Source organism: Antrostomus carolinensis, unplaced genomic scaffold, assembly GCF_000700745.2.
Source record: "Antrostomus carolinensis isolate BGI_N321 unplaced genomic scaffold, ASM70074v2 scaffold3670, whole genome shotgun sequence".
Lineage (NCBI taxonomy): Eukaryota > Metazoa > Chordata > Aves > Caprimulgiformes > Caprimulgidae > Antrostomus > Antrostomus carolinensis.
In genome coordinates, this window is record NW_010287558.1 from 15,610 (window position 1) to 32,677 (window position 17,068).

Consider the following 17,068-nt stretch of genomic DNA (forward strand, 5'->3'; position numbering starts at 1 on the left):
AGCCTGTAACCCCATAAAGGTGAACCATTCCTACAGGCTTTAGCACAATGTTGTGGTGTAGCATGCAGAGGAGAAAAAAAACATCTACAGAAGCTGTGGAGCATCGGCAGAAGCGATGCCACTGCTGCATCCATTTCATGTGCTCTGCTTGACCAAAACCACCCCGCCCCAGGTGTTCAGCTGCCATCTCAGCCTTCAGGTGGGAGCAGGTGAAAGAAGTGGGGAAGGGAAAAAAAGGCAACACAGTTGGGTAAGTCAAAAGAACTGAAACTGAACTTTATTTTTTTTTTAAAGTATTCTACAATAATGGCTCAGAATACTACCAGAATGTACAGGGACAAGGCAGTGTTCTGGGCTATGACTGTAGATTACTCTAGTATATATAGACTTGTAGGGGCTTAAGAAGGGTTGAAGCAGGGCAGTTCAACATTTCTTAAGCACATATTTAATAATTTTATCTTTTTCTAGATCTCTCATTATAGCAGGATTTATCAAATGCAATGTAGTCACAGAAGTCTTGCATAAATACAAATATTGATACTTTACCTTGAATATTGTAATTATATAAATTCTGCCTTACCTTTAAAAAAATCTCCAGATCATTATGTGACCTGGAGTCTTTCCTTTTCTTTCTCTTTAAGAGTTTTTAAATATATATATATTTATATATATTTGCTATCATACATCAAAGTATATATGAATCCCAACATTTCTGTTATATTTTCTGCAGACATAGTCTGAAACAAAATCACCAACAACTAAATCAAAAGCTTCCTGGTTATCCTAGGAAAGCCAAAGAGGATCTTTCCTCTTTTTTTGTGTTTCAGTACTAGTATTTTTTTATATTGTAAGGATTCGTCGTAAACTAGAGGTCCATAGATCATTTAAAGCAGTCTTTATAAGCAAATTTACATACTTCGACATGCTTTTGTGAGGCAGTTAGTATCAAAATCCAATAGTATTTCTTACAGAGCCATATGACTTTCTGCGATGCAGATATACATTTCATTTCTAAAAAGCCACAGTTCTTTTTCTACATCTGCTCTCATCAAATCCCCAGGATTCATTCATAAAACTGCTGCTGTTCCAAATGCTGATGCTGTTATCTCTGCTGCGGATTAAGATGTACACCCAATCTGGTGACATCATGGTGTGGAAGATTGATAAGTAGGAAAATACCCTCCCCAAATCCACAGACAGTCATTTCTGTCTCTAAATCCTTGTGATTCATGTCATCCAACAGGGCAGTGCAATGAAGACACGTCTCTGTGCAGGCTAAGGGTCTTCTTCCATCAAAGGGATCTCTAGGCAAGAAAAAGGAATAGCATTGATTGCCGATTGTAACTGTCCTTTATACTTCTGCAGAGTATTAGAATTAGCAATTCCGAAAAGTTGAAATGGACATTGTAAAAATCTGAACAAGACACACGGTGTCGCCAATTCTAGATCCTCTTACGCTCTAACACCTATATGAAAAATTAATCTACTAAAACTACCCAGGTTTTCTAAAACAAGTTAGGCCCAAAAAAACCTAAATGCAAACATCCTTTCTACTACAGTAATCACTGAATCGGCATTCAGAGTAGGCAGGGACTTTTAATGGCATTATCATAATCCTCCCCTCCTCCTTCTAGCTGTCCTCTTCCCCTCATGATGTCACCACAAGGTAGCCACAACCCTATGAAGCAGGAAGGCTTCCTTCACCTAAAGCTTCACCTACACTGAATTTAGGATACCTCTACTGGTAAGTCACATAGAGATTGCTTTGCCCACTGACTCTCAGTGACTGTGGAGAGCAGGATCAGAGCCACTCCTTTTAAATGTCTCCAAGGAAAGCTATTTAGTTTTCTTAACACACTGAGCAGCACACCATACAGCTCCATTAGAACTCAATGAAATGATATCAATGCATGCTCATGTTCAATTTAAATGCAGGTCATATATGGCCCTGTGGGTACATTCCCCTTATGCTGTGACTCCCATGTCCATGGCTTAACGCACACATGCCTCAGACCGAACAGTCTGCTGTACGCACAGACATGATGAGTTTGTTAATAAAGGCTGCTAATTTTGGCTGAGTATGAAAACGTGACATGCTTTCCATTTTAAGGAGAAAATCCTGTTCTTTGCTTTGAAGGCCATGGCACATGAAGGAGTTGTGAGTGTAGGAGCTGAGGAGCAGATGAACAGACCAAGACAGGCAAGATGATGGTTGGTGTTGCTGCTCTACACAGGTGCCTAATGAGTCTGCTGGTCTGGAGAGAAACCTTCTGGCCTGGGATTCAAACCCACAGCTAGCAAGGACATATCACAGACACGAAGCTCTATGATCATGGGTAGTATGGTTTAAAAAATGTCCAAATTAAAATGTGGTCAAAACCACGGAGAAAGCAGGAGTAGGTCAGCTGTTATATTCCTGCTCTGACAGCACAAACAAATGGCTCCTGTTTATGGACTCACCTATTGCACCTACGCAAGACTCACCATCTGCAATATCGATCCGTGGACTTGTGGATACAGCCTCCCCGGCAGTGCTGCGGGATCCATCAGTTCGATCTGAACCGGGAAGCGCTGCCGCTTGGCACGCTGGGGATGGGTACAAACTTTGGAGCAGTTCAGAGGAGCCCAACCTACTGTCACAGGTCTCAAATTCACTAGGCAGCATGTCTGTAATCCGGGGGCCGGGGTAAGCAGGAGGATTCTGATCTTCTGTCTGTAAAATATGCCCCTGGTCTGTGGTGGCTGAGTATCCAGGTGCCAGAGCATTCAAGCCACTGCTTACAGCTTCATCATAGGAAGGCAGCATGACAGGAACACCATCCACCACCACAAAGTCGGGGTCACCCATGGAGCCCTCCTGGTTGCCTCTACGTCAAACACAGACAAGTTATCACAGAGAGCAGGAGCATGTCAGAAGCACCTTGGAGCAACCACTGAACTTGGGTAGACACAGCACTTTTCTAATAATACAAAATGAAGCTACAGGGTCATTAACATTCACAGAAATGTTTGCTTCAAGGGTTTGCAAAACTCTGCTCCAGTTGACAGTCAGGTGGAATCTGTTACAGTTGGAAAAATGAAACTGGTAATGTGAAGCATGGTTTTGAGAAGGGAAGGAAAACAGGTGGTTGGAAGAGATAAGGAGCACCATTTGCAGTGCCATGCATGGTAGGTGTCATGGATGTAGGATCACAGATGTAGTTCACCAGTCAAAAGTGTCTGAACCCCTGGAAAGATGTGTGCTAGAGCACAGAAGTGTTTACAGCCCATGTAAACAGGCACTGAGATGACTATGACTGGATGGCAGGGCTTTGGTGGCCAGATTTGTGGCCTCCTTCAGATCTTACTTGTAAATGATGAAGGAAGGCTTCCTTAACCAGTACTAAGATGGTTTCTTTTTTAAGCAAAGCCTTTCTATTAATTGGGAAGGTCTGTTAAACCCTAAAGTATCTGTTTAGTAGCCATTTAAATCACAGTAGAGACCTAGCAGGAGGGAATTGGTCCCAAGTACCTTTAGGACATGAAAACATCTGGAAAGGAGAGAACAGAAAGCCATTTCAATAAGCTAGACAAGTATGGGCTATAAAGCTATCCATAGTGCAACCCATAACCCTAAAGATCTTCCTAGTTACATACGTATACTACCCCCCATATACTGTATATATGCACATATATGCATATAGAAATTTACATTATTTATATAATCTGTATACTTTTATGTACACGTTTCTTTAACATTAAGATCACCAAGTCCTTTCTGCTGCATACATTTCCCGACAGCTTTTTCATCTCTGTTTTCTGTACCTGGTAGAATAGAGACATGAGAAAAAGCAAATGCAGGAGAGGAGTCACACACTGAAGGTCTATAGCAAACTGAGCAGACTGAAAACTAGAACCAAGTCTAAACCCAGATACAGTACTAGCTTTGCCTAAAACTCCACGTGCCTGCCTTTGTTTTTCTAGTTGTACGATAATAATAATGCCCACCTACCGGTCTCATGAGGAGTGCTGTGAGAATCAATGACAAATGCTCATAGCTGCACGGTATTTTATGGAAATAAAAGAAGATGTTGGAGATGTTTATGAATGGTGATTAAAATAATGCTCATTAAAGGAAAGCAAACTTTTAATGTAAATTTGTCCATAGAGAAAAATAAAATCTTTCTTAAAACTTACATTACTATGTCTACAGTAGTTAAAAAATTAATTCCCCCAGCACCTGAAAATGAGTATTTAAAAATATTGTCAGCTATTTTTACATGCAGAAGCAGCAATTCTCAGTAGTAGAGCTGTAATTACTCCCCAAGTGAATCTGGCAAACTTCACCTTTTATCTTAGTTGCAGAAAGGACTATGGCGGGTTTTTGGGGTTGGAACTAGATGATCTTTAAGGTCCCTTCCAACCCAAACCATTCTATGATTCTGGGGATGCCCTTCGACACCAGTGGCTCACAGACTTCTGCTCAGAGCAGAAGAAGGTACCTGCAAGGCTCATGAGCTGTTCCATCTCCTCAGTAAGAAGTGCTGAATGTAAAAACTGAATCAAGGTCCTCAATCTTAAAAAAAAAATAAAAAAAAAAAAAATGGAATACAAACCTTGGAAGGAAATGTGTCTTAAATTTGGTCTGGAACATCCTGGCTAAAATAACCAGTAGCAGTACTAATAAAACACTGGTAGCAGTAAACGCCACTATTTTCCATGTAGTCAAGAGGGTCTCCTGTGTATTTGGCCAGGTTTGTTCTGTAAAAAAAGGTAATACAAGAGTTGTGCTTGACTATTACCATTATTATTTTATAATAATACTGCAACAATACTCAGAAATGTCAGTTAGGACAAGACATCTTTTATACATACGTTGTAAAAGCACACACGAACCCAATGCCGTATACCAAAAGCAACCTTAACATTAAGCTGCTACAGGGGCTGGACCTTGCTTTTTCCCCTTGATTTTTTTTATATATGCAACTACGATCTCAACTTATATACATATAAAAAAAATCCAGAAGATTTTAAAAAATGCATTTGAAGAGCTAACGATTGAAATGGTTTAGCATCATTCAGGATCTCAGAAATAAAAATATACTGTATTTACTAGCATCTTCAAATCAAGTGTTCATTTAACAGTGAAACAGATGAAGTTCACCAGGCATTACAGACCAACACATGTGCTCTAAGAAGGAGGGAAGAAGTTGCTGCTCCCTTACCTGTTTTGACACAGTATACTTGGTAGGAGGGGAACCACTCTCCGTACTGGCAGGTGATGTACTTGTAGTCATTGGTGAGGGTGTAACCAGGATCACAGTAAAACTCCACCACCGTCCCGTGGTTGTAACGCTCACAAGGCCGTGGGTGGCAGATGTAGTCTCCATGACTCACCATTGGAGGTAGTGGACAAACTTGGGCAAATAATCAAAGAGAAAAGGAGAAAGACGTTAACGCCAGCAATCCGCTGCTGGATAGCTTCAGTGTGTCAATATACACAGGGCACGCTTCAGGCTCCCTGTCAGGCTCCCTGCAGCTTTGGGGTTTATCTCAGTGGTACCAGACTGGTGCTGCCAGGAGGCCAGGTGTCCATCTGCAGCAGTGGATGGGTGCACACACCTCCCACCGCCCAGTGTGTGTTGGGGGGGGTTGCTTTTGGCTCTCACTGACACCAGCAAGCTCTGCTGTCACCTGCATGATTAAAGGCCTGAGAGATGGGATCTGGGAAGCTTCCCATCCTTTGCAGGAAGGGGAGGGTGAGAGGAAGACAAAAGGGGACACTTGTCTATAAGATGGCTATATGGGGATGAAGGGGGACCGTCAATAAAAAGAGAATCCCTCTTCTTAGGAAGTGTCTCAAAATCAGCTGTGACATCCTATTTTTTTGTGTCATTAACATAATTAAATTATTATATACATGAATTAAATTCCTAAATACTCACTTAAAATAAGTTTGCCATCAGCTGTGCTGCAAAAGACGTACAGCACACAATGTTGCTTAAGCAATTAGTCTGTACCACTGTATTATTAAGCTGAGCTTAAACTCTGCTGGTGTTATTTGTGTTTTTGTTATCTCTGAGCAGACCTACTGATCTCAGTGGGATCATCGATGGAGTGAGGTCTTAGGCGTAACAGGGCTGAGCCTGTGTAAATTAAATACAGTGGTTTACATAAGGTTATGAAAATAAGAAAGAATTGCAATATAAACATGTGGAACTTTTATTGTAGACCCTGAAACAAGAAGCAATGTCCTTTCACATGGCTGGGCAGATGAACTCAATGAAGAGCCGAGGGAGCACTCTCTAGGAAACAGCAGTGGGTAAAGAAGCTCGCAAGCAGTATTTTTATAAGAGGAAAACTTTTCCACTGAGTAAGTGTTAGTTGATTACTATTTTCTTAAGTGCTCCTAACACAAAGGAAAAAAAAAAACCCTACGAAGTGTAATGATGTCTCAAATGGCTACCTACTGACCCAAAAAGGGCTTAAATTACTGGATGGATTGTTTTATTTCCCTTCAGAGGCAGGAACTGACTGACTCAGTGCCCCATCTACAGGCTGTTCCCTTCACTTCATGCCTCCCTCATGCAGGCAAGACCTGCTGCATTGATTTAAATAATGAAAATGCCATCTCTTGGAAAAAGACTCTTCCCAGAAATTACAATTCAGCTGCTTCTCTCTCTGAATCTCGTTATATGAATAATGCATTTCATAAAAAAATACGCAAGGTATTAAATGAATCTTCAAGAGAGGCTGATTACAATGTGCAGCAATGTCTATTCCATATCCCCTGCAGACATGGTTTTGTTTGCACTTTCATTGGCAAGGCTTAATAATAACTTGAAATCAGAGCAAGTAATTCACATAAAAATTCACATTCTCAATACTCTGCATACTTTCCAAAGTCTCTAGGCCCACAAGAAAGAAGAATGCTTTACTGGGAAGTCAACTCATGATTGAAAACAATTTTCTTAAGGCTAGGGCAAAGATGTCAGACTGAAACAGTACGAAAGCACCTCTTGTCCATATCAGGGATCATTCTTCTATTAAAAAGAAAATTACCAGTGAAAGCAACGATTCTGGCCTGCCATAAGGAAACCTGGTATATTTTTATTATCTATGCTTAGAGCATGAGAGCACAGGAAGAAGGCAATTGAAACTTCTTTTCAACTGAATTTTGCCAAGCTATGACAGGCTGCAAGAAATCTGTAGATGCCCAATACCTTTCTAGCAATGAGCAAAGTAAAGCACATCTTGCCACAGAGAGCAATCACTCAGAGAAACAAATTGCTCCTCTCTAGCAATGTACCTGCTGCCTCATCCCTAACCTCTTCATGTCACCAAGGGCCAAAGCAGCCTGCTGAATAAAAATAGCCTCAGTGCTGGTGTCCCAGCAACGTGGAGCAGCTCAGGAATGACACATTTCCAGGCAGATTAAAAACAATACACTGTGGGTACAATGCAGATATGGAGCTGTCAGTCTGTTTACAAATGGAAACCTATCTTACAAAACTTGAAAAAAAGAGCATCACTCTTCATGTAGGGTATGTCCCCAGTGCTAAGAATGGATGCCATCCCTTCCTCTGACACCCTCCATATTTCAAGGGAAATGCTTATGTATTGAAGCTGCCTGGAAACTTCTGAAAAGATTTCTTTAATGTGCTGCAGAGTATTAATCATGAATTACAGTCAAGTTTTAAGCAGTTGTACCTGCCAACAGCTCCTGCATTAAACACTCTTTATAAACAGCAGATGCAGTGGAGCTTGTTTGAAAATGAGGGTGTGTAGCTCAAATGAAATAGCTCTTCATTCTTCCATCAGCTGGACTGTCAGAGTCAGGGGTATCCCTCACCACCTCCTGTGAATTTTATGTTCTTCCCATTTCAGGATGCCCCAATATTTACATGGGCAAACTGGCCCCCATGTACAATCAGTAATGCTCGAGTTCAGAGCCTCTTTTTCCAAATAAAATCAAATTGAATGAGATACATCACAAACAACCAAAAATTAAGTATTTCTGAGCTCTGGGCAGTTAGCCGTATGCCCAGTCCCTTTCTCAACTTGCTCCATTCCCATGATCATCCTGGCCCAAGATCCTTTAAAGCCAGTGGCAGGACAGCCATGAAGTGGCCTTAGGTTTGATCATAGAAAAGCAAGATTATGAAAGTCTGGAGGGCCATTGAACAGTCTTGGCTCCTAAAGACAAAAGATTTTTACAGGGTCAGAAGATCTGACAGGGTCAGATCCCTTTTTGCTGGTATTTACTTAGTGTTATGCTGGATACCAGTGTATGATAATGGTTACACAGATTAAAGGAATGTGCCAGATCAAATATGGTTGAAAACTCAGGTGGCAAACCTAAGCCCACTGAAGTTTTCCAGGGAAGTTAAAATTCTAGCATTCCCAGTGACAAGTCCTAATTATATTTGGAAATTACAGGCTGTGGACTTCAGGCAAATGAATCAAACTCACAGAATGAAAATAACCACAAACTGATTAAAACAAAATTGTGTCTGACAAGTACATTTTCGCTATCAAAGCCAACAACAGTATGAACGATAAATAAGCATACAGACAAGTGAATTCTACTTCAGGAAGTTCTCACAGCTTAAAAAAAGCCCTAGGTGCTGTTCTTAAATGTGACACCAAATGTTTACTACCAATAGCTTTCAGCATCTTAACTTTATAAGGCTTTTGAGACTTTAATGCGCTAATTATAACATCCAGCATGGATAATCCAGTCTTATCTTCTGATGATCAACATTAAAAGATCACATGTGTATGTCCTTCACTTTGGAGCTTGGACAGACATAATCCAGGTAGTGTCTGCTGGTGGTTCTGCAGTACGTGATCCTGGATCTCTGGATCAGTCTCTATAGAGCAACTGGCCACAGACTGTAAGGGGATTTACGGGAACTTTACAGCTCAACGTTCACAGCTGAAAAGCTGAATCGTTCATCAAAAAGAAAGAACAAGTGTGTTTATATGGCAAACAAATCCCTTCCGGGATGCTCAAGATGCCTGTTACTCAAGGAAGTTGAAGGGAGGAATTACTGATTTGATTTGATGGACTTCCTTGCCTGCTCTTAGGAGCTGCTGGAGCTGAGGGCTCTCCTCTGAGATAAGCTATGGGCTTTCTCCTCTGACTGATTTTAATGAAACATTAGCGCTCTCAGGAAGACCTTAAAACCTGGGCAGTTGAGCCTTGTATTACAACACTGTCAAATACTGGCTTGGAGCAGAGGACCTGTTTCAGGCTAATAGGAGAGCTTTTTATAACAAAAGACAACAGAGTGTGTCCCACCCGCAGATGTGCCTTCAGGCAGCCCCCCCTTCTGGGAGCTGCCTTGAGGTGCCAAGAACCAAGTCTCAGCTTTATGGGGTCCCTGCAAGAGACAGCACAGCAAAAGACCAAGGTGGCTGTGTCCCTCTGTGTGCCCCCTCCGTTGCAGCATCTGCAGTGTGATGCCACATCCCTTGGACCAAGGTCCCTGCGAGGATTATGCAGGCTGCAGGCACCTACTGTCCAGACATGGGAGGAATAAATGGGGTCCACCCAGTAATTTTTCCTACCCATTATGGTCAAGAAGCTTTTCAAACTCTGCCCAGAGAATGCTGCAGTAGTTCTGCTCTGTTGACACTGGAACCGTTAGGAGGGAGGGAAGATTTTTTTTGGCTTGGCATAATATTCTCAATTAACATTGATGGCATAGAATAAAGATGTCATGTTACTTTTTAAAAGCCACTGGTAGAAAGTTAACAGTATAGTTACCAATATTTACAGTGCTCAAAACCTTCTTTTTAGTCAATCAGTTCAATGGCTAGTTGATTTAGTCTTTGATCAAAGTAGGTGGGAGGTAAATTTCACAGAATCACAGAATGTTGGGGATTGGAAGAGACCTCGAAAGATCATCTAGTCCAACCCCCCTGCCAGAGCAGGAACCTAAATGAGATCACACAGGAAGGTGTCTAGGTGGGTTTTTTTATTCAGTTTTTGCCCAGCTTTTGTATGTGAGCCCAAAAATAAAAGCAAAAATGTCTTGAAATACAGGGCACTTACAAAAATGGGGTAGAAATAACCAAGAAGCCTATTTTCCACCTTTGATTTTTTGCATAGTATGTTTTTTTCTCTAGCTACTAACCTGCCTTTCTTGTAGATACTAGTTGCTAGGTTAGCTGGGGTAGCAGCAAACCCCAGTGTAAGGCCAGTCATTTTCTGTTTGACAGAGGGACGGACAGGGTTAGCAACCTTTGCACTTTATCAAAAATAACACTTCTTCCAGACACACTGTGAATGCCTGCTCACTATACAAAGTGTGAGAGAAGATTAAGGTGAAACTTCATGATGAGAAAGACACAGGTAAAAAACTGACAGTTCCAATGTGCCCAGAAAATGCCAGTGTATCTCACTAGACAGTAATCAGAGAGGTGGACACATCTCATTTGTGCACAAACTGGAAGAGAACAAGAGCTTCTCCTGACCCTGACTTGTTGTTCTGATACATATCAGGACACTAATTAACACCAGAAATTTGGAGACATCTGTCATCTGCATACTGCATTCCAACCAATGTTTAACTTGAGCCATGATATACTGCACAGGACCAAAGACCAGCAGGTCTGACTCTTCCCATCCAGGCTGACCTGGTCCCCACCTGAGGCTTCACTGAGTGGCTTCAGGATCCACTATATGGATCCTTTTCCATATGCTGCCTTCAAACACATTTGTGTATGAAAAATCATTTTTTTACAGGAACATAGAAGGTAAAGATTATTCTTTTTGAACACTGTGCTAATAAAACTTAATTTCTTGGTTATTTCAGGGTCATCACTCTTCAGACCTTCAGAACAAAATAAACACTCAACCAAGAAACCTTTCTTTCATATTCCTTAAAAAATTCCTGTCCAGTTCACCTGCCAGACCTTGCCATTTCCACAGGTATCACCAGCACATGAATCACACTTGCACTGCACTGTACAGAGCCCTAATTTCAAGCTCCTCATCCTCTCACATACACATAACAACACATTATAACATAGTTGGTATGGAGGGGAATTTAATGCCTATAGCCTATATGCAATTGATGGAACACCAACATTAGCATCTTTCACAAATGAAAATGTTTCTTAGGAGTTTGTAAAAACCAACAAACAAAAATAAATCAGTGGTCAAAAAAAGGTATCTGTTAGTTGTGGATTTTTAAACTCTAAAGGCACTATACTGTTTAGAGAATTTACTGATTTTATTTTTTTACCAAAAAGATCTCAAGACAAAAAGTAGTGGATAAAAATTGGTATTTCTGTTGCAATATCAAATAGGGAAGTGCATGGGGGAAGGGGGAGTGGATTGCCAACAGGAAGAAGAGGAGGAAAAGAAAATGACTTCTGCACTTCAAGTGTTAAAAAAGGATTCTTATATTTTATACTTAGATTTTAGTTTATAGTAATAGAAAAAATGAAAGTATTTTAATTCTAAAATTACAGAACAAAAATTCCCACTAAATTGTCCAGTACTGTAAGCAGGATGGAAGGAAAACTGTTGGACTCAACCACTCATATCCAGTTGAGGTTTGTAAAAGGAAGGACGTAGCAAAGCCAGTTGCTTTAAAATAAGCCCTGTCAAAACATCTCAGTCTAGAACAGCTGCTTAATGAGAATTTATTTCTAATGTCAGTCTTCTGAAATTGAAGCAGAAAAGGAAGTCTTACTAGAGTAACTTTTCATTTATCATGAACATTGACTTAACAATATCCTAATGATACATTCCCATATCAAACGCTGCCAGTATTGTGAAGGGAGACTTAGTGCATATTATAGCTGCAGTGGAACAAGTGAGAAAAACTTTGTGGCTGCTGAATTTGTGTTTTAAAAGTAAAGACACGGTTTGAGGAATTTTTCTGATTATTCTGATTATTCATTCCCACAGCAAAAGAGCAGCAGCAACAATAGTAATACCAAAATAGAATAAAATAGTTAAAAAAACTAAGTGAGCACTAATATATAAAGTAACTCCTATCAAGCCTGACAGTAGACATGACTTAAAGTAAGAAAGATAAAAGATGCTTATTTTGAACTCTGAAGTTGACAGCAAATTTAATGAAAGCCTACAGCAAGATTTATTAAAAATATTGTATCCTTAGCCAATAATTTCAAAATTATTTTCATTCTTAACCTTTTTCAATTACTTAACCTTCACAATGACACCTACACATTTTCTTCTGAAAAGACACCTAACAGTTAAGCAACTTTTTCTAGACCATTCAACAAGGCAATGTTGAAGCATCTTGGAATATACCTCAGGGCTCCTGGCTCCAAGCTGCTTGCTCTACCCCTAGACAATCACCCCTGGGTAATTTTGTACCAGCTACAATAGCGAGGTAAGCTGAAAGGCTATGTGCACACAGTCAGAAGCATTTTTCACCTTCTACGGAGTGTGAAATGAATTGAATAATTAAGTTTTTAAAGAAAAGCTGCTTCTCTGGTCTAGCTTTAACAAACATCATCCTGCTGAAAATTGCTATCATGGATCCCAGCTGGATAAGCCTAAATGAAACTAGGTGTAATACTAGTTTCAAGCCTATTTTAATAATAGTTTAACATTAAATGATTCCTAAATGGAAACAGAAGGTGATTTACAATCACTTGTCATACACAGAGCTTCCTTGCTACTGGAGTTACAAATTATGGAGCCCATTTTGCAGTTCTAGTCAGCTGAGCTCCTACAGGAGCATCATGCCAAATGCACACTCGTCACACACAATTCTGCCATTCCCAGCACAGCAACTTATGAAAAAATGGTTTTAGTTTCAAATGCATTTCACAACACATATGGGATGAAACACACTCCAAGTGATCTTTCTCCTGTAAATCACAAGTTTAAAAGTGCAATTTTCATTTAAATTACAAAAACTGATGATGAGTTTGCAGCAGTAGAGAGATAGGAATTCTTTTAGCAAGAAGCCCATGATTATCTTTAAGGAAATATTTATACTCATTAGTCACATGAGAGTGCTTGGAGCACTGTGGTCTCATTTCCAGCAGATCATTTTAGCTTTCTTCATCACTTGCTTCTAGTTTTGTTTCTTCCTTTTCTCATGAGTGGTTGACTTTATGATGAGTAATCGTCTTTTTAGAACTTTGAGAAGCAGATGATGGGGACTGCACAGACACCTAACAGGAAGGAATTGGAGAGCTTCAAAGTATGTCAAGGTTTGGGTATTTGACAGTTGTCACAGGATAACCCCAGACCTGGAAAAGGTCAAAGTGCTTAGAAGTAGACTAGAGGTGGAGGAGGGAGAGAGAGCTGTTGGGAAGCTGGCTAAGACAACCAGACAGATAAAAGCACCTGACAGGGACGTCTGAAGAAGACAGCGCTCATTGACATGGACATATCCATATTTTTATGCTATTTTAACCTCTCTTTAATTGTTTTTTCCTCTTTGTTTATAAGCAAGAATCCCTTGAGCCTGTGTGGTGTCACCCACACCAGTCATCAGGAATGAGATTGGAATGCCAAATCCAGCTGGACTTGCTGGAATAGATGAGGTGTGTTCTATTCCAGGGCTTCGTTGAAGGCTGAGAAAATCAACCCATGCCACCTGAGAGAAAGAAAAGCATAAAGTCTCATTCCCAATGGAGTGCTACTAGGAAAAAAAAGTGGGAGGAAAACCAGCAGGTGATCTTAGCACCGTAATGCCTCAAACCAGCTTACAAGGCTAGGGAGGTGTAGAAGAGTGTTGGTTTCTGCTATTTACGTTTAGTTATCAAGTGCCTGCCTACACTGATTGGTGAAACTGTCACCTTTTAAATACTGTTTTTTATCTCTGGAAGTGAACAAACCTACGCAGCGAGTAGACTTTGTAATGCATAAAATCTGTAGCTACAGTTCCCTCCATTTGTGGAAGATGTTCTCTAATTGCACTGTGTAGCCAAATTTAATGAACATGTCCATAAAGCACAGAGATGGTTGATTTCAAGGTAGACAATGTAGTGCGCCTTTCCTTTCTGAGGAGCCCTGCCAGATACAGTTAAAGATTAATATTATAAAACAGCCTTCAGGGAGAAATTTTGTCTGCCTTCCCCCACCTAATCCTCAGCATATTTAGAGCACCGTAGATAAAATACTACATGCATCTGGCAGCTAATGTGGAACTTCAGGGCAGAAATTATGACTCCATAAAAAGTTGGGATGTCTGGCTGATTCTGGAAATGCTAAGGAGTTTCTGAAAGGTACACAGGTGATAGAGCAGGTGTAAAACAATGATTTGCTGTGACAGTCCTGTACATCAAGCAGAAACAGAAGACATAAAAGAAACAGATTACAAGTTGTTTTTCTGTTGCTTTCTTGAAAAGCTATGAACAGTGGAGAAGACATCTATTTCAATCACAGCGAAGATCAAAGAAAAATTCTGCAATGCAAAAAAGGAGCAGTCACTTAGAAATATAATGGTATTTCTCTTCTTCAAACAATGTCTTCAACTTGGAGACTGTTCTTTAAACCCCCCATCCCTCATAATGACAGCTGTGAAAAGCCCACTTTTGTGTATCATTCTGTCTTGAAATGGGGTCTGGTTTTCTTTCTGATTCACTTTGCAGTGCACTTGCTGGCATTAAGTGATTGGATGATATTAAGCACTATGTCCACAGAAGAACATGACTTGTCTGCCTAGTATTTCATGTCACTGGGCTCGTTCTGAATTCATTTTTTTCCTTGCCTCTTCAGCTGAGGGTAAAGGTGTACAGATGATTTTTAGGATTCTCCACTAGCACAAAAATCCAGATATTCCAAATCACCTACAAGCAGCTCCTTAAAGTGTTCAAATTCCACTCTCATACAGGGTGGCCAGACATGTATCATTTCTGTGATCTCAGGTGATGAATAAATTAACTGTCTACAGTACAGAAACACATAGAATTATTGAATTACTTTTTTAAAAAAATGAGAACCATCCTTTTAAATTTCACATGTGCTTTCTACGACTTAATCACCCCCAGGGTGACTTTCAGCCTATTTCATCCTTTGGCCATCAGCCTACAGGTGTTACCGATGTAAAGATGTTGCCCAAGTAAAGGTGCTCAAAAATACTGTTGGCTGATGCTATTTGAGCATTTACTGCTGGTTGTTGTTCCTGAATTGCAAGAAGTATTGCTGTAGGCAGTGAATATATTCCGAAACGCCACTCTAGTTGGAGCTATTAAAAACAAGGCTATCAATGCGTCTTACGTTAACATTAACTCAGTTAACTTGGATGACCTCTCTGGCAGTTGAGCAATATTTAATTTATTCTCCTTCCTGCCTGCAAGCTGAGTAGATGTAAACGTAGAACAGAATCCTGGTATCTACCTCTCTTAATTTCTTAATGCCACAGTGTTTCACAGCTTGTTTGTACTGCTGCCCTCTGCTCGCTCTATAGGATTTTTATCTGTTGGAGATCTGCTGCATCAACATTATCTTCCCTGAGGATATGCATCAGTCTGTCATGTTGGAATTTATCTAAGGCCTTCTCAATGTCAACAAAGAAACACAGGGAGAAAACTAACGTACAGTATCTCAGGTTTAGGATTGCTTACTTTATTCTGGCTCCTAAACATAAAATGATTACAGGCTGACTTGTATCTTTTTCTCAGTGTATTGTTGTATGTTCCATCAAGAATTTAAAATATTTTAAGGGCATAGTTCATCAAACATATAGCTCGGTGTCAATCACTGTTTATGGCATTAGCAATTGTTATGTAAGAACTGAAGCTTTCCTTCAAAGTGTCCTGCATGTAATTGGTTAGAAAGTTTAAGATACTTTGTTTTGAAATATTAAGTGGCTAAAGTATTTCACCTATAATATCACCCTCCTCCAGTGCTCTTTCACGCTCTTTACTTTCTAGGTTCTATGTCAGAATTATCAGACCCTCTTCTGTGTGTGCCTGTGCTCAGGTTTATGAGCAGAACAATTTTAAATCTCCGTCCTGTATTCTTGCCTGTCTTTCCAGAATATTTTTTTATGTGTAACATACTTTGCTGGTTTTAATTTTCATATGACTAACCCTCTTTTATTCTTCAGAAATTTCCCAGTGCTCTAGGTAGGTTTTTTGGGGTTCCCTTGCACTTTTTCTGGTTTGTTGTGCAATTTTCTTAATTCCTTCCTTCTCTTATCTTTCTCTCATAGCTTCTATAACTTCCAGGATCCCTTCTGTAATCAATTGTTAGCTTGGTGTTGTATCTTTTCACCTCCCTTCACAATGAGGTGAGTTTATATACCAGAGTTCTGAAATGCCTTCAGTTTGCCTCTATGTTTTTCCTCTCTTCTACTCATTGACTCTGACTCTCCCCTTTGAAGCCTATTTCTCATGCTTGTTTCATTTTTATTTTGAATCTACCTAGAAAAATTTGAAATATTTTCTATTTAATGTTCTTTCAAGCTTAACTTCAGCTAAAGAATCTGTTGATTCTTGCATGGAGAATGAAGTTTTGATATTGCAATATATCTGATTTCCTGTAGGACTGGCTTTTGTGTTCGGCTGGGATGATGCTGAAAGCAGACATTCCAGATAACAAGATCATGTCTGTTTGCAAATTCAATCAACCTGTTTTCCCTTTTCCTCTTAAAAAAGCCAGGAATTCCCAATTACACTATCCATCCAACTGCTTTATATTCTAGCATTAGGACTAAGATCAAATTCTCCCAGCCTTTCCTCTCTTTGCCTGCTTTCCCCTCAGTTCTTTGTAAGAACCATTCTGTAACATCTTCTTGGAAATCTTCCAAAGGGCATGAAAGATTAAAATACAGAGTCCAGATGGCAAGGTGTGTAATCATACGCAGATCGTGTTCCCAGGCTTTTTTTTTTTTTTAAAGGTCTCCACATTCTGTGTAATGTCTTTATTCACCTTAAAGTATCATATCATAAACATTTCATATTTCTATATATTTAATTTCACAGAGTTCCATACCAGTATGTTTTTAAGCGTTTGCTCCCTCCCCCCCTGTGTTTCTGGAAGCTATCTGATTTTATAATTAAAGTTTATACCCCATGTGGTAATCTTCAATTTAAGGGTTCCCCTCATCTTTTGTATATCTGATTTTACAGAAGGCAATCA

General features: G+C 39.9%; 1 protein-coding gene across 1 annotated transcript in view; it reads right to left on the reverse strand.

The window, feature by feature from the left end:
* Positions 1-259: 259 nt before the first annotated feature.
* SUSD4 (sushi domain containing 4) overlaps positions 260-17,068 on the reverse strand; it is a 31,303-nt gene continuing 14,494 nt past the window's right edge. The window contains exons 5-8 of the mRNA XM_010163248.2: positions 5,205-5,396; positions 4,596-4,740; positions 2,485-2,867; positions 260-1,304 (exon numbers count right to left, since the gene is read on the reverse strand). Of these exons, the coding sequence (XP_010161550.1) occupies positions 1,276-1,304; positions 2,485-2,867; positions 4,596-4,740; positions 5,205-5,396 (749 nt within the window). The 3' untranslated portion in view covers positions 260-1,275. The remainder of the gene's footprint in view (positions 1,305-2,484; positions 2,868-4,595; positions 4,741-5,204; positions 5,397-17,068) is intronic.